The following is a 22,839-nucleotide window of genomic DNA, read 5'->3' on the forward strand; positions in this document are numbered from 1 at the left end:
TGTTATTAATACCCCATAATTCTGAAAGTCCAGTGCAAATTCCTCCTGTGCACACAGGAACTCCATTAAAAGATGATGAGATATAGACATGGAATGAATAAGTATAAACAACTTTTATTAGGAAAATATTTATTTGTTTTATAGATTTGATTCGAGGCAAGAGGAGACACAAGGAGAAGAGTGATTGTGTCTTTGCATCAATGAAAAAAAATAACAGGATTTGTTTCCATTCTACTGTTACCTCAATATAGCATCAACTGCAGAGTGACATCCTCAGCTGCCTTACAGTGTGACACGACGGTAAAGATGCTTTATTTTCTGTTTTTAACAACTGTATTCCCAGAGTTTACGGCTGAGACTGTGATGAGCATCTGGGCCACATAATAGGTGGCTACAATCATTTCCGAGTTATACACAGGAAAGCAGAACGCACTGACAGCATAGGTGAAATCAGAAACGAGAAGAAGCATTCCTCCGATAGTGGCAAACAGCTTGACCCAGGACCAGTGCTGATGGAAGAGTGTCTCGGCACTGGCACGCCAGGCCACAGTGCTTATTAGACTGATGTGGATGCAGGCTGCCCACTGAAGGGGCTGGAGGTTTTCATCCCAGAGACACCTGCTAAGGAACAGCAAATACATGGTGCCTATAATCACCAGAAAAAAGGCTGCCAGCAAGTTGAAAGGCTTCAAACCAAACATCCAGATGTAACAGACGTGTGCGAGGCCAAACAAGGAGTCACCTGAAACAACAGCAGAGTTAACAATCTTTTCAGTTTCTTCATTGTCAGTCTGATTTGTGCTTTTCACATGATACCTTAGCATATTACCTTTTCCTGATACTCCTACTGAACAACAGCTTTTAGATAAAATTATGATTAATATGCAGTACTGTGCAAAAGTCTTAGGCAGGGCCGGCTGATGGCGTAATGACATCGGCGCCAGACCCGGGAGCGGAGGTTCCCGGGTTCGAAACCAGTCAGGTCCACTCCCCAGTACGCTTTCCATCCGTGCCGGGTTGAGTGTCGAGATCACAACTCAACCTCGTAAAATAAAGGGAAAATACTGCGGAAATGTCTGTGTGAGGAGAGGCCACACAGTCTCTCTCTCCCTCTCTCTCGCTCCGTGCCTTGTAAAAGCCATGAAATCATCGCAGACTCACATGCACAGACGCACACACACAGGTTCGCACGCACGCAGGCACACGCCAAAAAAGAAACAGAAGTCTTAGGCACATATACATAGCGAGGGCGCCTAAAGCTATTGCACAGTACTGTATTTGTTGACGTGGAGCGGGGAGCGAGTTTGTAAATCTGGCAGGAGCAAAGGATTCTGGGAATGGAGAGGGCGGGGTGTGGCAGAGAAGGAGTGTCAGGGACAGGGTGGGGGTGGGGAAGGAGAGTCAGGGACAGGGTGGGGGTGGGGAAGGAGAGCCAGGGACAGGGTGGGGGTGGGGAAGGAGTGTCAGGGACAGGGTGGGGGTGGGGAAGGAGAGCCAGGGACAGGGTGGGGGTGGGGAAGGAGAGTCAGGGACAGGGTGGGGGGGGTTAGATGCATACTCTCCCATCCCTGAGGCATCATTTGATTCCAAGCAATTGGTTTATTGATCATTACAGAATGTCTCCCTGGTGCTTCCCGCTCCCTCCTTTCTCCCTTCCCTTTTTCCCACCATGATATTCCTCTCCCTGCCCCCTTCCCACTCTCAGTCCACAATAGAGACCCACATCAGAATCAGGTTTATCATCTCTCACATATGTTATGAAATTTGTTTTTATTTAAGTAGCGGCAGTACAGTGCAATACATAAATTTACTACAGTGCTGAGCAAGTCTCAGGCTTTCACGCTACATATATGTGCCTAAAACTTCTGTACAGTACTGTATCATTTTATACTAGAGACACAGCAGGCTGCATGCTGGATTCTGGAGCAAAAACAAAAGGGCTGTTGCGTCAGGCAGCGTCTGTGGAGGGAAATGGACTCGACATTCATCTGGACTGAAAGAGTAGAGGGGAGACAGCCAGTGTAAAGAAGTAAGGGGAAGGGATGGGGTAGGACCTCTCCCTTTCATCCCTTTATACTGGCTATCCCTACTTTATTTTTTCAGTCCAGATGTAGAGTCCCGACCTAAAACATCAGCTGTCCATTTCCCTCTACAGATGCTGCCGGACCTGCAGAGTTCCGCTAGCAGCTTGCTTCTTTGCAATTCAGTTTGATATTTTCTGCAGTTTTCTATTTATTTTGCTTTTTCAGCTGAAGGTACTAGTGACTTTGAGACTTGATTTGTGGCTGTTCTTCAAGAGGAGTCATGTGGTGAATGCTATCACAGCAGAACCTAACAGCTTTCTCTCTGAGCATACTCACTTCATGTTTAGTGATCAGAATTGGGAATTCTCGATATCTAGATCCGACATTTCTTACTTTGTGCAATTTGTTGCAGCCAATTAATCTCACGTTTAAGACCAGCACAGAGTGTCCACCAATCACCAGACGTACCAGCATAGGAAACAAGCCCTTACTCATTGGAGAAATCTTTTATTTGTAATATATTTTTGTGCTCCCAAAAGTTACCTGATTCAGGCTACTTCACAGAAATATTAAAGCATACAAAATTCAACACACGTTGGTCAGAACCGAGAAGCCCAATTGATTTTTCTGCCTGGGAAAATGCTGAGATCGTCCATATTATTGATGCTGCCTAATCTGCCGAATATTCTCAGTGGTTCTGCTATTATTATGACCTATAGCTTACTGAGAAAGGCTTAATGAACAACTTCAAGGAGAGGTGGGGAGAAGGAAGAGATTCCGTCTGGTGGGCTGGAGGCACAACAACAATGGGTTATTTTTCATTTATTCTTTTTTCCGGCCGTGGACACTGCAAGGAAAAATCACGATTAATATTCGATCCCGAATTGCTCCTATTGTGATGAATGGGGCTGTTCCAGGATTCAAACCCAGTGGCAGCAGAAGAATGCTGATATAATTCCAGTCCGAATGGTGTGTGAGCTGGAGGGAAGCTACACGTTGTGGTGCTCCTCTACACCTCTTCTCGGGGAAGAGCAGTGCCATGTTTGATAGATTGGACCAGTAACTGCCTTGAGTTTCGTGGTGGGTAAATTTAGCAGTGCCAATCAAATGGCTGCTTTATCCTGTTGAGTTTCTTTGTTTAGTGTTTAGTTAGCCTGCTTTTGCAAAGCTCAGGTTTGAAGAAGGTGTTTCCTACTCATTTAGAGATACAACCCAGTGACACTCCCTTCGGCCCAACGAGCTCACGGCGCCCAATTACACCCATGTGACCAATTAACCATGTGACCCATGTGGGAGGAAACTGAAACACCCGGAGGAAACCCTTGTGGTCATGGGGAGAATGTACACACTCTTTACAGACAGTGACAGGACCTGAACCTGGGTCGTTGGCCCTGTAAAGCACAATGCTGACCGCTACACTACCATGGTGCCAAAATGGCTGTTGTGATGCATCTAGTGTGGTGGTGTAGTGGGTAGTGCTTGTCCCTCTCGCTTTCAGCTTCCACTGCTGGCTAGCAGTCTGGCGGAAAGGAGAACTCTCCCTGCCAGTACATAGCCTCTCCAACAGCAAGCCTCACGTAGTGACTCATTGCTGGCCACCCACAGAAGCTGAGCTCCTTTCGGACTCAGGATGCGACGGGGAAGAGGTCTGACCCCTGCACGACGTAGCACACAGGCCCACTGGCATGTGGACAGGCCCTGGTGCTCATGAACCAGATCCCCGGCTATGGGTAAGTAGCCCCACTGCCTTGCAGGCAGCCTCAGGAGAGACAAACGCTACGGGAGTAAACCCAGACGGCAAATCCGGAGTAGAGCCCCTCAGGCACCTGGGCGTCATTGAACGTCCTGGCAACTCCTGCAGCCAAGCTGGTGCCAAACATACTGCTTCATAAACTTTCCTTTGGACTACACTGGTGAGGCCGAGAGGGGGATCTTGATGACTGGGCATCTCAGGATCTCCATACCTTCCACCCAGGCTTGTGTTAGTGATCATCATCACCCACTGTCCTTCAAGACAGATGGAAGCCAACCAACCAATTACACTACCATGAAGCCTGTGTCATTAAATGTTAATTAAATGTTAATTATGTAGTTTATGTTTATACTGTGCTGCTTTAAGTATCAAATTTTCATGCCACTTGTGCCCTGGGTGTGTATGGCGATGACAGTAAACTTGAACTTGGTGCTGGAGCAGCGTTGAAGTAGGAATTATAGATGTTTTTGGGTGGGTGAGGGGTGGAGGGGCCGGTCTGAGGGTGAAGGAAAAGAATTGTCAGAGGGGCTTGTCTGCCGAGATGAAACTTTCATCAGGGTATTACAGTCTGGGCAAAATCAGGGTCCATCAGCAGAAAGCAGGCGTGCAAGTTAGGATGTAGCCAGCGTGGTTTTGGATAAGTTCATGGAGTGCGTTATTTAGAAACAGGGTGCAGTAAAAGGCACTTCTGGTTCAACGAGCCCACGCAGCCTAAGTAGACCCGTGTGACCAATTAACTTGCATCTTTGGAATGTGGAAGAAACCCACGCAGTCACGGAGAGGATGTACAAACTCCTCACGGGCATGGCAAGGGTTAGGTAGGAGGCTGGTTGACAACACAGTGGCTGGGAGAGCTCAGGGGTAACGTTGGCATGAAGGAGGATTCCGGTAAAGGGCAGACGGAGGCTAACCTTATGCAAGAGGAAGTAAGAAATCGAGAGAAAATAATGACAGAATTGCAACTTGGGCGGCATGGTAGCTTAGAGGTTAGTGTAGTGCTTCACCGTGCCAGCGGGTTTCCTCCGGGCACTCCGGTGTCCTCCCGCATTCCAAAGACGTACTGTTAGGCCTCGTATCTGTGGGTATGCTAGGTTGGCACTGGAAGCATGGCAAAGCTTGTGGGCTGGCCCCCACAGAGTATTCTCAGTGGAAAAGAGGCCTGTCAGTGTACGTTTCAACGTTTTGATATACATGAGACAAATAAAACTCATCTTTCAGTCGTTCAGTCTGAGGTTTAAATAGAGTCCTAAGGTAGCAACTGATCTTTCCGTGGCCCAGGCCATTGGCAGGGCAGAGCAGTAGTGAATGGTTAGGGTGCAGAGGTGATGTGGTGGGGCCAGTGACATTGACTGCAGAAGCCTGAAGGCACACACTCAACGATTCAGCAACAGCTTCTTCCCCTCTCTCGTCCGATTTCTAAATGGCCATTGAACCCTTGAATGCTGCCTCACTACTTTTTTTTATCTATTTCTGTTTCTGCACTGCTTACTTCAACTTAACTCTTTTAATATGCATGTACATTTACTGTAATTCAGTTTTCTTTTCTATATTTATCTTGCATTCTACTGCTGCCGCAAAGACAACAAATTTCACACATATGCCAGTGATATCAAACCCGATTCTAATTCTACCGTCCTTGTGATCAATTAGTACGGTCTACCTTTTATAATAATAATCGATCCACTATTACAGATAGGATAATCCATAATAACTGTCCGGATATAATAATATAGGATAAACAAGCAAGAACAACTTATTTAATAGATATAGCCATTCCAAACACACATAACATACAGAAATCAATAAGTGAAAACACCAGAAGTATTCTGAATTAAAAGAGAAATCCAGGATGATCTCCAACTTTATGTGCACATTTGGACTGGTTTAACAATAATGGGTCCTTTTATTTCTTTTTTTTTTCTTTTTCCTACTAACTGCTCAATGAAGCTGAAATTTGTAAATATACTTCCTTTATAATTCATGCAGTGTACAATCTGTAATTTCTTGCCAAAGGACAATTGTGTACGGGCGGTATTTACTTTGCATTCGCTCAAGTCGAAGTTCCTGTTTGGTTGAACCACAAATCATACTGACCCTAGATGTATATTGTTTATGAAAGGTGGCCTTCCCACTGCTAAGTCCCATGGCTGTTAGCAGGGCTGGCTACCGGGGCCAAGTTTGCATGCAAGCCCAGTGAGGGGGTTACATTTGTGGGGGCCATTATCCGGGGATTCGCTGAATGCTGTGTAATTGCTGTTAAGAATTGATAAGCGGTTCGTACATTTAAACCTGTGTTTAATCACAGAACGTGACTAAGGTACTTTATTATGGATGCCATAGGGATTAAGGTTTGATGCGCATCAAAGTGATTATCCACAAATAATGCTTGTGTTTTGTGTAGGGTTTGATGTCCGAATTCCCGATGAACTGTTATTCAGAGTTCCAAGCTCTGTAAAAGTTTTGGGGAAAATCATACTGATTGAAGGGTGTTTTGACCAATTGGCTGGTAAATATGTTGTGTCAGTTGAGAAGGGGAGCACGTAGCTGAGGGTGAAGACTTCAAATACGAGTTGATCTCGTCTCTGTGAAGTAAGGGAAAAGAGTTGTCTGGTGTGAAAGTTCTAATGGTTCCTTCAGCAGCTGATTTAAATTCCGAGCTGGTTTTGGCTGTTAATCACTGGTTGATAAATGCAGAAGTGTACCTGCGGAAAGCCAAAGTTATTGTAGGCTGGGAGTATTCTCTGGGGTCAAGTCCACACCCGATGATGAAGAAGAATACGAGGTTTGGACTGAGCAGACACCTCAGTTACTGGATGAACAGCAGTGCTCATATAATAAGAAAAGACAGAGATTGATAAAGAGTTTAAAGGCTCTGGCAGCTGATATAGTGAGGTTCCTAAAGGCAGAAACTCTATTAGCCACATCTGCTATTTACCTGCAGGCTCTGGAAGATGCTTTTGGCGCTGTGAAACTGCAGTTGATCTGATGATGAAGTTTAAGCACACATTCCAGGAGGAAGGAGGGAAGCCGTCTGCCTGCTCTTTCAGGCTGGAGAAACTGCCTCACAGACGTGGGTGCTGATCGCCCCTCTTCTCGCTGTGACGGTAGTGTCTAGTTTTCTGGGGGAAACGGAAGAGGAACGGTCCCCTGGACCAAGGCAGTATCGAAGTCCTGCAACTTTGGTGACTCACTGATGCTTGAGCAATGGAAAAGGGGATTAACTGAGAAGGTGATGGAACACGCAGATGCCATTTCCACTGAGTTGCTCCAAAAGTACTTGGTGTGCTATTAGAGTGACCGAGGACACCCCTTTCTGAGAGAGGTCTCGCCGGTTAGCTCCAGCAGCGGTTGAAGATGTTCAGCACTACCTGCTTAATCTGAGGGAAACTAAGTTCGGTCATGGACCAGGGTGACCCGAGCTGCCGGAAAGTATGAGTGATAGACAGGGTGGGGGTGGGGTGGGGAGGATCCTCTGCTAGACAGGAAAGTTCACATGGGGTAGTTGAAGCTGGAGAAGCTGAAGATGAGATAAGGAGGAATTATAGATCCAGGAAACCTCCTAGCCAGACTGGCAGAGGATGCACATGGGGATGGTTACATCCTGCCCCATGACTTCCATTTACAAATGGATTGGAGGCCCTGAAATCATGAAATTCATTTGAATATGGTGTTGCATGGGTATGTGATTGTATGGGCAGCATTTACACAGCATTCGCTCAAATCAAGGTTTCTTTAATCGGAACGTCGCGACTTTTCTGTTTGGTTGAACTCCGAATCATATCAATCCTAGACGTATATTGCTTATGAAAGCTGGCCTTCTCACTGCAGAGTCCCGTGGCTGTTAGCAGAGTCGGCTCACACAAACAATGTAGCTCTAACTGCTATTCAGTGGGATAAAGTGCAAAATGAAAATAAAACACAAAAGTATGTCAGTAGAGGCCAGGTTAAATAAATGGGCTTTGAGCTGGTGTTAACAATTGTCACCTGAGCCTGCATCCCTTACAGTTTTAGGTATTGAATTCCACAGTTTGGGCGCATAATTAAAAAAGAAAGAATCTGCCAATTATTTTTCTTATGTGAAGAATCCCATTATAAATCCTCCTTTGCAAAGTAAGTTTTAGATTTTTAAATTGTTTGAATTGTTATATTCATGTCCTACTGCTTCCGTTTTGACCAACTCTCAGCTAACCCAGTCTTTCAGTCTTAAAGGCGGCACTCGCCAAGGTTGCCCTTTAAGTCCCTTTAAGAGTAACTTCGATTTGGCTGTAGAGCGACTTGCCATTGCGTTTCATAGCTGTGCTGAATTAATGGGGATTTGGAGGGGAGGTGTTGAGCACAAAGTTTCCCTTTATGCTGACAATCTTTTACTTTTTATATCAAACCCGACTACCTCTTTACCCTCAATGTTTTCACTTCTTAATATATTTAGTCAACTCTCTGGTTTAAACTTAATTTACATCAGAGTGAACTCTTTCCAGTCAACAGAGAAGCACAAACTTTAGTATTTCAGGACCTCCCTTTTAAAGTTGTTAATAATCAATTCACTTATCTTGGCATTACAGTAACAAGGAACTTTAAGAACCTTTTTCAAGAAAATTTTACCAATCTCCTAAACTCTACAAAACAGAGTTTGACTTTTCTTGAAAAAGATTCAGGTTTGGTCACCCTTGTCTATGTGTAGGTCGTATTAGTGTTATTAAAATGTATATCCTTCCTAAATTTTTGTATTTATTTCAGTCTCTACCAATTTTTATTTCTAAAGCTTTTTTCGATGGGTTAGATTCTATTATTTCCTCTTATCTATGGCAGGGGAAATGCCCTAGACTTAATAAAGCTCATCTTCAAAAATCTAAAAAGGAAGGTGGTATGGCCTTGCCTAATTTTCGTTTATATTATTGGGCAGCCAATATTCGTTGTCTTATTTTTTGGTCTTTCTTCCATAATAAGTCTGACTGCCTAAAATGGGTGGCAATGGAGTTGAACTCTACTAAGGATCTTCCAATTCCTGCACTCCTTGGTTCTGCACGTCCTTGTCATTTACCTGGACTTATTGTTAATCCTCTTATTAGACACACTTTAAGAATCTGGGCTCAGTTCAGAAAATTTGATGGTCTTCATGGTTTTTCTCTTTCTAGCCCTATTTTATCTTTTCCTACCTTCTATGCGGGATTCAACATTTTATGATTGGTATAGAAAGGGTATTAGGCACTTTGAAGATCTTTTCATAGCTAATCGTTTTGCAACTTTTCAACAACTGTCTGTAAAGTTTAATCTACCTCATACCCATTTCTTTAGATATCTTCAAATTCGACACTTCATTAACCCTTTGATATCAAACTTTCCTGAGATGTCTGAGAGAAATGTTCTGGATTTGTTTCTTTGTATCAACTCATTGGGTAAAGGTTTAGTATCGGCCATTCAGGATATGTTAGTGATTTTGAGGCGTGCCCCTTTTGATAAAATCAGAACTGCCTGGGAACAAGATCTAAATATCTCCTTATCCGTTGCGGTTTAGGATTTAATTCTTAAGTCAGTCAACTCAACCTCTCTATGTGCTGGCCACTGCCTTTTGCAGTTTAAGGTTGTATACAGGGCCCACATGTCTAAAACAAGGTTATCGCGGTTTTATCCAGACATTAGTCCTGTTTGTGGTAAGTATAAAGGGGCTGAGGCTTCCCTTATTCATATGTATTGGACCTGTCCTAGTCTTGAGAAATTCTGGAGAAAGAAGTTTTTTTAACCCTATCTCATATTCTTAACTGTCATTTTGAACCTAACCCTCTGGCTGCTCTTTTTGGCACCTTGGGTGAAGTAACTATGCACTTGAGTCTGACTAAATGCCGAACATTATCTTTTGCTTCTCTTTTGGCTAGACGGTTGGTTCTTCTTAGGTGGAAAGATGCTGCCCCACCCACTCATGCTCAATGGCTTAGTGATATTATGGCCTGTTTAGACCTTGAAAAGATTAATTATTCACTTCTTAATTCGGACGTAAAGTTTCATAAGGTGTGGGGATCTTTTCCTGAATAATTTCATAACTCTTCTTTAGGATAAGTTTATCCATTTTTTTTTAGTATGCTACAATCCCCTACTTTCAGCTTTTTTTTCTTGAAAGTTATATAGTTTTTTGTTATGAATTATATTATACTTTTGGTAGTCGGCATTATATTTTTTTTCCTATATATATTTACAGTTCTCTGGGGTTGAGTGTTCTGATTGATTTTTTTTAATATGTAAAGTGGTTAGCCTGGGTTTTCCTTTTTCAGTGGGAGGTTGGAGTGAATATTAACTTTACATAATTCTCTTTTGGGTGCTTTTTTTTCTTACTGTTATGAATTATATTGGATTTGTTTGTTTTGCACTGTATAAATCTCCATCTTGTTGTTGGGTTCTTCTTTGTAGCTTCACTGTAGAATTTTTTTAAAAAAAGAAATTTTAAAAAATCAATAAAATAAAATCGTACAATTGCTGTCATTGTTTTCAGCACCTCATACCATCAGTTCACATTTGTAGATGAAGAGTTGTCTATGTGGGTTTCCTATGAGAATGATGCCATTTGCCTCTTGTCCTGCTGCAACTTTTCCATTGCACCTGTGGGTACATGTACTTAGGCATATGACAAATCCCTTGACCTTGGCTCTGACTATCAAAGCTGACTTCTTCCATCCCTGTTACTAGCAAGGCCAGCTAACACTTTACTTACCCTCTTTGGAGATCTGGTATCAAAAGCAACGGCGTTGCAAACGCTTAAATATCTATCAGTATTCTTTACATCCACAGGCCTTTCGGCAGCTTGCCACACTTACCGTGAACGTGGTACTGGTGTGCAGACAGTGTGCGGAAAATATCTCCAGCTGCTGAAAGTAGGAGGCCAGCAAGGAGCTTTGGAGCCTTGGAGTGTGTGGACACATGTTTTCCAAGGGTCAATATATACATGCACAGGAACAGGATTGGCGAGCATTTCAGAAAAGCTTTCAGCCATATCGGACAGGACGATTGTGGCACCAGCACGAAGTAAATGCAGACACTCAGCAAGAAGGGCACCAACTTGAATAACTCCTTTAGGACCTTCAGTGAGGAAAAGGAATTGTTAGATTTAGAGGTAATTATTTTGTCAGTTTCTGATATTTTGATACATGGGTCCAATTAGTCATAGAGTCACAGAGCCACCCAGCACTGAAACAGGGACCTTTGTCCATCTAGTCCATGTCAATCTATAGCTATTATTCTATACAATAGCTATTGCTTTGCCTAGTCCCATTGACCCACTCCAGGACTCTCCATATCCCTCTGTCCATGTACTTATCCAAACTTCTCTTCAATGTTATAATTGAACGTGCATCCACCATTAGTGCTGGCAGCTCGCTCCACACTCTCATCACACTCTGAGTGAAGAGATTCCACCTCGGGTGCCCCTTAAATGTTTCACCTTTTACCCTTAACCTATGACCTCTAGTTGTAGTCTCACCCAACCTAAGTGGAAAAAGACTGCTTGCATTAGCCCTATCCACACCCCTCATAATTATGTAAACATCTATCAAAACTCCCCCTCATTCTCTTACACGACAGGGAATAAACAGATTAGGACCCATTCAAGCTTTCCCTATAACTCACGTCCTCAAGACCCGGCATATTGTATAAACAACATTCACATTCTGAGATTTACTGAAGAATAGAACTGTTGGATGTTACAATCGTCCATTTGCTTTAATACCAATAATGTCAATGGTTCTTCATCTTTCCATTGTTCACCACTTTAGTTCATCTTGTTGTGACTAAGCTTCACTCCCACTCCTTTCCACTTTAGTGCTCAGTTCGTGATAGACAAGTTTAGCATAGTGCCATCTTGTTGATCCAGCGCAGGGGCCTGGCTGCCCATGATCCAGCCCACTCTCACATATTTGTTTCATTTAGAGAAACAGCATGGAGCTGGCTCTTCACGAGCCTCGCCATGCAGCAGCCCACCTATTTAGCGCTAGCCTAATCACAAGCCAAATTACAACGACCAATTAACAGACAGCGCGTCTTTGGACTGTAGGAGGAAACCAGAGCTCCCAGAGGAAACCCACGCGGTCACGGAGAGAATGGACAAGCTCCTTACAGAACGGCGCTGTAATCGAACCATGAATTCTGGACCACCCCAAGCTGTAATTGTATCCCGATAACCGCTACACCTCCATGGCATTGTTTCATTACTAAGTTGGAGTTACTGAGATCAAACCAGGACCAATGATCTGTGTCTCACTAAGATACTTACTCCAGGATACTGGAATTTATTACATTTGAAACAGCGAGAGTGAGTTTAGCTGATCAAAGCAACAAACTAGGACCTAATTTTGAGCTAAGGTACAAAATGGGATTTGTGATGGACCCCATATCACCATTTAAAGTGTACAGTGAGCATCCAGCTGGTGCAGAACAACTTAAAGGTCGCAGGGCCAACCGAGTGAATCTATAGAACTCCTTGGGGAACATCAGTGAACAGTTTGAGGCATTTCATAATCTCTCAGGGAACAACTCTGTCAAACCTCACAGTCGTTCTGCCAGTGATTCACCCAAATCATTGTTATCATCATCCGTGATTTTGTCACCGGCATCAAGCTGCTGCTCGACGCTCAGCTCTGATGCAATCACACTGCCATCATACTCCCTGACTATGTTATGCCTGCAGTGAACATTGAATTGACTTTATTACTTATATCCTTCATATACATGAGGAGTAAAAATCTTTCCGTTACGTCTCCGTCTAAATGTGCAATTATAGTAATTTATAATAAATAGTATGTACAACAGAACAGTCAATATAACATAGAAATACAGTTGTGTCAGCGTGAGTTAATCAGTTTGATGGCCTGGTGGAAGAAGCTGGTCCTGGCTTTTATGCTGTGGTACCATTTCCCAGATGATAGCAGCTGAAACAGTTTGTGGTTGGGGTGACGTGGGTCCCCAATGATCCCTTGGGCCCTTTTTACACACCTGTCTCTGTAAACGTCCTGAATAGTGAGAAGTTCACATCTATAGATGCACTGGGCTCTCCGCATCACTCTCTGCAGAGTCCTGCGATTAAGGGAGGTACAGTTCCCATACCAGGCAGTGATGTAGCCAGTCAGGATGATCTCAATTGTGCCCCTGTAGAAAGTTTTTAGGATCTGGGGGCCCATGCCAAACTTCTTCAACCACCTGAGGTGAAAGAGCTGCTGTTGTGCATTTTTCATCACACAGCCGGTATGTACAGACCATGTGAGATCCTCGGTGATGTGTATGCAGAGGAACTTAAAGCCGTAACTACACAGTGCCAAATGCCAGGTAGAGTGTGGTACAGGTTTGATGCCTAGACTCCATCTCCAAGTTCAACTCAACCTGCCCTTAAGCTGCACATGACTGAGCACACATTTAGCACAAAAGTGACCCCAGTCTGCCCTATTTGAAGGAATAAGAAGAAAGCACACAGCATCTCTTCCACCTCAGGTGACTGAAGAAGTTCGACATGGGCCCCCAAATCCTCAAGACCTTCTACAGGGGCACCATTGAGAGCATCCTGACTGGCCGTATCACTGCCTGGTACGGGAACTGTACCAGCCTTGATCACTGGGCACTGCAGAGAGTGGTACGGACAGCCCAGAGCATCTGTGGATGTGAACTTCCCTCCGCTGAGGACATTTACAGCAGCAGGTGCAGAAAGAAGGCCTGGAAGATCACCGGGGACACCAGTCACCCTAACCAGGAACTGTTTCAGCTGCTTCCGTCTGGCTAACACTACTGCAGCACTAAAGCCAGGACCAACAGGCTACAGACGACTTCTTTCTACAAGCCATTAGACTTTTAAATTCACACGTCTGTACATTGCAACAGTCATAACGCAAAGATTTTTACTCCCTCACGTAGTGGGACGGACAGATTCTCAACTCTAATTGTCAACTGAGGAGGGGAAGAGAAAAAGAAGTGGTGCATATATGGACCCCTCAACTCAAGCACATGGGATTTCCCCGTTCATCAGATTTACCATAGGTTCCCTCTTCCATCGACCTTCGCTCTGTCACTAATCATCACTGCATCGGCAAAATACATTAACCATCACAACAATGTGATGGGACTCCTGTAAATGGAGTGGTGTCTGTGGCTAGAGGTGCAGCTGGTAGAACATGAAAATTGAAGATCCCTCTCCTTGACCACCCACAGGTCAGCAAAAGGACCTCGTGCAAATATGGGAGATCTCTCCCCCCTTTTCAGCTTTCCCATCAAAGCTTCAGTGTAGTTATTCAGCAGATACTGAGCCTACTTCCTGAAGGATCACTCGTTACAGATCCCCATGCGTGGTCCACTTCCTGCACAAATTCCCGGTAATTACTTCTGCTTCTTAATCAACTCCTTGGGCCGCTGGCTGCTGCTCACCCATTTTGGAATATCTGAAACCAAGTGCTGTCCACGCGACCTGCCACGGGAGTTCGCTGGCACTATCCTGACAGCAGTTCACATCCCACCTCAAATGGACATGAAGCGGATTATATCCTGTGGTCACTGCCTTGAAGCAGGATAGCCAGAGGACATGATCATCAACCAGACCAACTTCAAGAGTGTGTTACCAAAACACCACCAGCGTGATCCCTGTCCCACCAGGGGCCTAAACACCCTCAATTGCTATAAAACCATCAAAGATGCCTACCGAGCCATCCTCCATCCACACTTTGGTAAATCAGACCACCATGTTGTGCTCCTTCTCCCTGCAAACAGAAACTGAAGTGGGAGAACCCAGTACTGAAGGTCGTTACAGTGCTGGTCTGGGGACACGGGTGAACTTCTGCGTGACTGCTTAGAGCCAACAGGCTAGTCATAGACTTGGCGGCCAGGCTAGATCACCGCCATCACAGACTTTATTAGCGAGTGCATCCTAAAGAAGGCCTGGTGTTCCCAAACCAAATATCATGGATGAATGGAGGGAATCCACCCCCAACTGCAGCACTCAAATCAGGTGTCCTTGACCTCTACACAAAATCAAGGTATGACGTGCATAAGGCTCTCAGAGATGCCAAGGGAGAGGACTAGTCATTGGCTGCTTGGCTGAACAGAGGAGCACTTTTAGTAACAGACGAGGTGGCATGCAGAGGGTGAGAAACATTGTCCAGAATTGCCAGTAGGGTCCTTTGTTCTGCCACAGTCTCCAGTGTGGCCAGTTTGACTCCTATAACAGACAACCTTTCTAATCAGTTTATTGAGCCTGTTGGCATTACCCATGTGGATGCCATTGCACCAGCACACCACTACATAAAAGATTATACTGGTAATAATAGACGGGTAAAACATGTGAAGGAGAGGCCTCTATACTCCAAATGGCCCTTCTTGTACACAGCCTCTGTGTCGGTGCTCCACTCAAGTCTGTCATCCAGGTGTACCCCCAGGTACTAGTAGGTCCTCACTACATCTATGTCCTCACCATCAATAGTAACAGGGAACAGTGCAGGCTTCATCTTCCTGAAGTCCATCACCATCTCCTTTGTCTTACTGATGTTGAGCTGCAGATGATTCAGCTTGCACCATTTGACAAAGTCCTCCACCAGGGCCCTGTATTCATCCTCCCGTCCTCCCTTTTTATACCCAACTACTGCTGAGTCATCAGAGAATTTCTGCAGATGACGTGACTCAGTGCTGTATCTAAAGTAAAGTCAACATTAAGAACCCTCACCATCTGAGACATGCCCTGTTCTCATTACTACCATCAGGGAAGTACAGGACCCACACTCAGCATTTCAGGAACAGCTTCTTCCCCCTCCACTGTTAGATTTCTAAGCAGTCTCTGAACCCATAGAATCTCAGACGGTGACGAGAGGGTGTACAGGAGTGAGATATGCCAACTAGTGGAGTGGTGTCACAGCAACAACCTGGCACTCGACGTCAGTGAGACGAAAGAGCTGATTGTGGACTTCAGGAAGGGCAAGACGAGGGAACACATACCAATCCTCATAGAGGGATCAGAAGTGGAGAGAGTGAGCAGCTTCAAGTCCCTGGGTGTCAAAATCTCTGAAGATCTAACCTGGTCCCAACATATCGATGTAGTTATAAAGAAGGCAAGACAGCGGCTATTCTTCATTAGGAGTTTGAAGAGATTTGGCATGTCAACAAATACACTCAAAAACTTCTATAGACGTACCGTGGAGAGCATTCTGACAGGCTGCATCACTGTCTGGTATGGAGGGGCTACTGCACAGGAGCGAACGAAGCTGCAGAAGGTTGTAAATCTAGTCAGCTCCATCTCGGGTACTAGCCTACAAAGTACCCAGGACATCTTCAGGGAGCGGTGTCTCAGAAAGACAGCATCCATTACTAAGGACCTCCAGCACCCAGGACATGCCCTTTTCTCACTGTTACCATCAGGTAGCAGGTACAGAAGCCTGAAGGCACACACTCAGCGATTCAGGAACAGCTTCTTCCCCTCTGCCATCCGATTCCTAAATGGACATTGAACCCATGAACACTACCTCACTTTTTTAATATACAGTATTTCTGTTTTTTGCATTTTTTAAAAATCTATTCAATATACGTGTACTGTAATTGATTTACTTATTTATTAAATATTATTTTTATTTTGTTTATTATTTTTTTCTCATCTGTGTTACGTATTGTATTGAACTGCTGCTGCTAAGCTAACAAATTTCATGTCACACGCCGGTGATAATAAACCTGATTCTGAACTATCTCGTTACCCCCCTTTTAAAGCATTTATTTATCTTGATTTTTGTTGCAACTTACAGTAATTGTTTTGGTGTTGCACAAACAAATTTCATAGCATATATCACTGATAAGAAGCCAGCACTTGGCTCTGGTGCGGATCCTGACAGCGGGTGCCTCCAGGCTCTAGGAAGGACTGCTCTTCCCCATTGTTACAAGCCCCCAGTATGATAAGGGGGGCTCTTGACATCACAATTTATTGATTTGCTTAGTGATACAGCGCGGAGTCGGCCTTCCTAGTCCTGTGAGCCGCATTGCTCCAGCAACCCCGCATCCCTGATTAACCCTAACCTACAATGACCAGTTAAGAACGTCTTTGGACTGCGGTAGGAAACTGGAGTGCCCGGGGAAAACACACGCATCCCACGGGCAGGATGGACAAAGACTCCTTACAGACGGCGCTGGAGTTGAACTCTGAACTCCAGAACCACTACGCTACCCTGGCACCCTATGTATCTCCACGTAACCTACCTCATTTGTGATCTTGGGCTTTCTTGTCTACCTGCACTGCACTTTCTCTGCAGCTGTTACACTTTTTTCTGCATTTTGTGGTGGTTTCACCTCATTGTACATCAACGCACTGCGCATGATTTGATCTAAACGGTATGCAAGGCAAGCTTTTCACTGCGCCTTGGTACGTGATGATATTCAACCAATTCCGATTGCCCTAGCACGGTGCACCTCCCCTTTAAGAGACAAGGTGAACTTCAAGCTGTGAAGTCGGCTGGTGGTCATTCATAATTTTTGACAATGCCGAAGTGCCGAGCCGATGAGCAGTCTGGTCGGTAATGACTTAACAGAGAAATCACTCAAATGCAAAGACCACGCAAAGATGTCACCCTGCCTGCTTCACAGCCTGCTGTCACAATTCCTGTGCTCATTTCGATTCCCCCTCTCTGTTCTAGCCCTTATTGATCATGTGCCGTGCCCCGCAGTTATCAGACGTTGTCACCCTTCACTTGACAGGACTAAATTGAACAAGACAAGGCAGCTTCAGGGAGATCATCAGACAAGGGGACGAAAAGTATGTGTCAAGTTGTGTTGTTCAAGAATCTCATGAATAAAGGCTTGGAATGGTTCAGATAGAACATATAAAGAATAATGAACTGGGAAAATAATCCCATCCATCCAGTCCAATTTCTTCTTTTGTATTTTAGATCTGTATTTTTGGGACACAGAGGTGGCTACAAAAGCTAAAAAACTAAAGGTGAGACACCACAGTAGCATAGTGGTTAGCACGTCATTATTACAGCTCGATGCATTGGAGTTCAGCCTTCAATCCTGATGTCATAAGAACATAAGAAATAGGAGCAGGAGTCGGCCATCTGGCCCGTCGAGCCTGCCCCACCATTCAATAAGATCACGGCTGATCTGACCATGGACTCATCTCCACCTACCTGCCTTTTCCCCATAACCCTTAATTCCCCTACTATGCAAAAAATCTATCCAACCTTGCCCTAAGTATATTTCCTGAGGTAGCCTCCACTGCTTCATTGGGCAGAGAATTCCACAAATTCACCACTCTCTGGGAAAAGCAGTTCCTCCTCATCTCCGTTAAATCTACTCCCCAGAAGCCTGAGGCTATGTCCTTTAGTTCTAGTCTCACCTACTTTCCTGCCTCTGTAAGGAGTTTTTTTTTAAGCATGTTGTACCAGACATTCAGCCATTCTTGGCTGGCACATGATGTCAGGATTAACCGGGTCACGTTATGAACGTTCCTGACTCGACCTTTGTATTTTTTACGAGGCCGAGTGGCTAGCTCGACACTCAACCCGGCACGGATGGAAAGTGTGCTCGGGGGTGGCCCGACCTGGATTCGAACTCGGGAACCTTCACTCCGGAGTCCGGCGCTGATCTCACTGCGCCACCAGCCAGCGGTGTTACTCTTCGTCTTCCCCGTGGGTTTCTTCCAGGTGCTCCGCTTTCCCCCCCACGGTCCAAAGGCATACCAGGCAAGTTAAATGGTCATTGTAAAATTGTCCTGTGATTGGGTTAGGATTAAATTGGGGTTGTCAAGGGTTGCTGGATGGGCCAGGATGCAAAACACAATACACAGAGTCACACGCAGCACAAAGAGTTACGATCACAGAATAATATCGGCACGAGTCCCCAAATGGCACAGCCTGGAGATCGACAGGTTGACGTAAAGAGCGAGGTGCATGTTTGTGAGAGACAGTATAATGTTACTGGCACTATTATAATAAGAGCAGGAATCATATTATGTGTGAGACAGCGGCAATAAAAGATGAAAAAGTGACAGAGTGTGTCTGTGATTTGGGAAGTGGAGTTGGGGGTGGTGGTGGCAGCAGGCTGCTAAGAAATCTAACGGCCTGAGGGAAAGAGCTGCTACCCAGCCTGCAAGTTCTGGTTCATGTTCTGTGGTGTCTCCTGCCCGGTGGCAGGAGGCCAAAGAGCTGGTAGGAAGGATGGTGGCAACTGCGTATGAAGTGCTTCTGCTATACGTCCTGAACAGTGGGGAGGGGAAGGGAGACCCCAGTGATGTTTTCAGTGGTCCTCACTATCTTGCGATCTGATGCGCTGCAATTCCCGTACCAGGCAGTGACGCTCTTGATGAAGCATCAGTAGAATGCGGCGAGAGAGGGGGGGGGACACTCATTTGCCACAGTTTCCTCTGGAAGTGGACATGCTGCTGTTCTCTCCGGGCTAAAGAGGTTGTGTGGAGAGACCAGGTAAGACTGTCAGTAGTGTGCATGCCTGACTCACTGATTCCCTCCATGGAGAAGCCATTGATATGCAGTAGGGAGTGGTCAGCCTGTGCGTCTTCCTGAAGTCCGCAGCCGCCTCTTTAGCCCTGACCACATTAAGACTCGTGTCGTTGTGTTTACACCAGTCCACAAACTGCTCTACCTCCTCCCTGGAAGCTGTTTCGTCATTGCTGCTGATGAGGCCAACCACTGTTCTGTCGTCTGCAAACTTAATGATGTGGTTAGGATTGTACAGTCCTGCACTAGTAATGTCAAAAGCGGGGGGCTGAGCATCCAGCCCTAGGGGGCGCCAGTGCTCAGCGTGATCTGCCTGCTGGGCTGCACTCTGAGAGACTCCGAGCTCACGCCAGGTCCTGCAGCTTTGCGTGGGTTAACCCTGGCTTCGGCCTTCCTCACCTCAGCAGTTCACAGTGCCTGCTCCTCGGGGGAGGAGGGGCCTTTCTCTCCAGCACATCATTTAGTGCATCAAAACGTGCACAGAAGACATTCAGCCCGTCAGGAAGAAAGGCATCACTGTCATTGACTTTCAGGGTAATCTAGCAGTCCGTCATGGCCTGAATTCCCTGCCACATGCACCATATGGCCCTGGGGTCACAGAAGTAGCTATAGATTTTCTGGGTGTGGTCCCGTTTTGTCAGAGTGGCTTCTGATTGGCCTGAATAGTAATGGGCTTAATGACATTGATGTCATCGATGTCTTTCACCATGCAACAGATCACAGATCCTGTGTGTTCTTCAATGGCGATATGATGACCATAGGTAGCTGCTTCCACGAGTCAGTGTGTTCAAAACAGCCCTGTAATGCCAAGGTGGCTCCTTCTGGCCGAAGTCTGATCTCATTGCAAACTGGTGTGGCGCGTTTTAGCAGAGATGAGCATAACAGATATGTGTTGCCATTTATTTCAAGGGGAATAGAATACAAAAACAAGGAGATAAAGCTGAGGCTTTATAAGACACTATCAGACTGCACCTGAAGTATTGTGGGCCCTTTATCTCTGAAAGGATGTGCTGTCGTTGGAGAGGGTCCAGAGGAGTTTCATGAGGATGATTCTGGGAATGAAGGGGTTAACATACAAGGAGCATTTGGCAGTTTTGAGCCTGTACTCATAGGAATTTAGAAGAATGTGTGCGGATCTCATTGAAACCTACCGAATGTTGAAAGGACTAGATAAGGTGAATGTGGAGAGGATAGGGGTATCCAGAACTAGAGGGCACAGCCTCAAAAATTGAGGGATGACCTTTTAGAACAGAGGTAAGGAGGATTTTTTTTTTAGCCAGAGAGTAGTGAATTTATGGAATACTCTGCCACTGACTGCTCCGGAGGCCAAGACTGTGGGTGTATTTAAAGCAAAAATTGATACTTTCCTGATTGGTCAGGGCACCGAAGGTTATGGAGAGAAGGCAGGTGTATGGGGTTGAGTGGGATCTGGGATTAACCATGACGGAATGGCAGAGCAAACTCGATGGGCTGAATGGCCTAATTCTGCTCCAATGTATTATGGACTTATGGTGATCAGCGTATCCAGGCTGGGGGAGAGGTCTAGTCTTGTATGCCCCATGGATGTTGGTATATGCTAAGTCCAATGTGTTTTCTCCTCTAGCACCAAAGTCAACACATTGATAGAATTTGCTGTAAGTCCAATGTGTTTTCTCCTCTGGTACCAAAGACAACGCATTGATAAGGTTTACTGTAAGTGGAACTGTTTTTAGGTTTGTGTGGTTGAAATCCTCGGTAACAACTGAAAAAAGCCCGTTAGGCTGTGAAGTTTGAAGGCCGATGATGGCAGCAGGTATTTGAGCTTACTTTGGGTTCAGAAAGCTGCAGGTGGCTGTAGACTCAACCAGCTCCATCACCAGTACTAACCCCCACCATTGAGGACATCTTCAAAAGGCAATGTCCATCAATGAGGACCCCCACCACCCAGGACATACCCTCTTCCTATGACTACCATCAGGGAAGAGGTACAGGAGCCTGAAGAAGCACACTCAGTGCTTCAGGAACAATTTGACATCAGATTTATGAATGGTCCGTGAGCATTACCTCATTATTTGGCTCTCTTTTTGCATAATTAATTTCTATCATATTTCTTAATGTAACAGAGTAATTTTCTATATACTGCACTATACAGCTGCCATGAAACAACAAATTTCATAACGTACCTCAGTGATCATAAACCTGATTCTGGATCTGATTTCAATTCATTGGGAAAGTGCAGGAGGTCAAAGGTCGAGAAGTCAACGTGTTGTGTGAACTGGAGAACTAAAGTGACAAGAAGCCCCAGGTTAACCTTGATGGAATGGGGGTGATCTGCAGGTACCGGACCTACTCAATATAATTTGTAAAGAAGATCACATTGTGACCAGCAGGTGCAGGTCCACTCATTTGAAAGAGGATTCCTGGGTGGAGGGAAAGGAAGAGTTGAAAAGATGGTGTTGAATCTCCTGTAGTTTTGGGGAAACTACATAGTTAGGTGAGATAGAAGAAGGAATGATCACCAAGCAAAGCACTGGAGGAACTCAGCGGATCAGGCAGAACTTTGGAGGGAAATGGGATGTCAACATTTTGGGTCGAGACCCTTCATCTGGAAAAATAGACAATAAGACCAAAAGACATGGGAACAGAATGAGGCTATTCAGCCCATCTAGTCTGCTCCACCATTCCCTCATGGCTAATTTATTATCACTCTCAACCCCATTCTCCTGACTTCTCGCCATAACCTTAGATGCCCTGACTACTCAAGAACATATCAACCTCCGCTTTAAATATACTCAATGACTTAGCCTCCACAGCTATCTGTAACATTGAATTCCACAGATTCACCACCCTCTGCCTAAGGAAATTCCTCCTCAGCTGCGTTCTAAAGTGACATCCTTGACAGAGGCTTCTGGTCATAGACTCTCCCACAATAGGAAGCGTCCTCTCCATGTCCATGAGGTGCTTATGGAGTTTAAAAAATGCAAGAGAATACTAAGAAGGAAATCAGGAAGGCTAAAAGAAGGCATGAGGTTGCCCTAGCGGATAAGGTGAGGGAGAATCCTAAGGGATTCTACAGATATGTTAAGACTAAGATTATTGCAAGGAACAAAATTGGTCCTCTGGAAGATCAGAATTGTTAACTATGGTGGAGCCAAAAGAGGTTAGGGAGATTTTAAGTGGATTTTTTTGCATCTGTATTCACTCAGGAGATGGACATGGAATGGAGGCAAAGCAGCAGTAAGGTCACGGGCCCTATATAGATTACAGAGAAGGAGGAATTTTCAGTCTTGAAGCAAATTAGAGTGGATAAACCCCAGCGCCTGTCAAAATGTCCCTTGGACCCTGTGGGAGGCAAGTGCTGAATTTGCAGGGACTCTAGCAGAGATTTCATAGAGTTTTGCAAGGAAGTTACCATGAAGGCAAGGCAGTGGATGTTGCCTACGTGGACTTTAGCAAGGCATTTGACAAGGTCCTTGTGGGAAGTTAGTCAAGAAGGTTTAGTCACTTGGCATTCAAGATAAGGTAGTAATTTGGATTGGACATTGTTTTTGTGGGAGAAGTCAGAGAGTGGTGGTAGATGGTTGTCTCTCTGATTTGAGGTCTGTGATTAGAGGGGTGCTGCAGGGATCGCTGCTGG

At 45.1% G+C, this 22,839-nt stretch overlaps 1 protein-coding gene across 1 annotated transcript in view; it reads right to left on the reverse strand.

Annotated features, from left to right (window-relative positions):
• Positions 1–134: 134 nt before the first annotated feature.
• LOC134350264 (lysoplasmalogenase TMEM86A-like) overlaps positions 135–22,839 on the reverse strand; it is a 33,513-nt gene continuing 10,808 nt past the window's right edge. Inside the window, exons 2-3 of the mRNA XM_063055292.1 lie at positions 10,584–10,845; positions 135–742 (exon numbers count right to left, since the gene is read on the reverse strand). Of these exons, the coding sequence (XP_062911362.1) occupies positions 312–742; positions 10,584–10,845 (693 nt within the window). The 3' untranslated portion in view covers positions 135–311. The remainder of the gene's footprint in view (positions 743–10,583; positions 10,846–22,839) is intronic.

This window comes from Mobula hypostoma, chromosome 8 (assembly GCF_963921235.1).
Source record: "Mobula hypostoma chromosome 8, sMobHyp1.1, whole genome shotgun sequence".
NCBI classification, from domain to species: Eukaryota; Metazoa; Chordata; class Chondrichthyes; order Myliobatiformes; family Myliobatidae; genus Mobula; species Mobula hypostoma.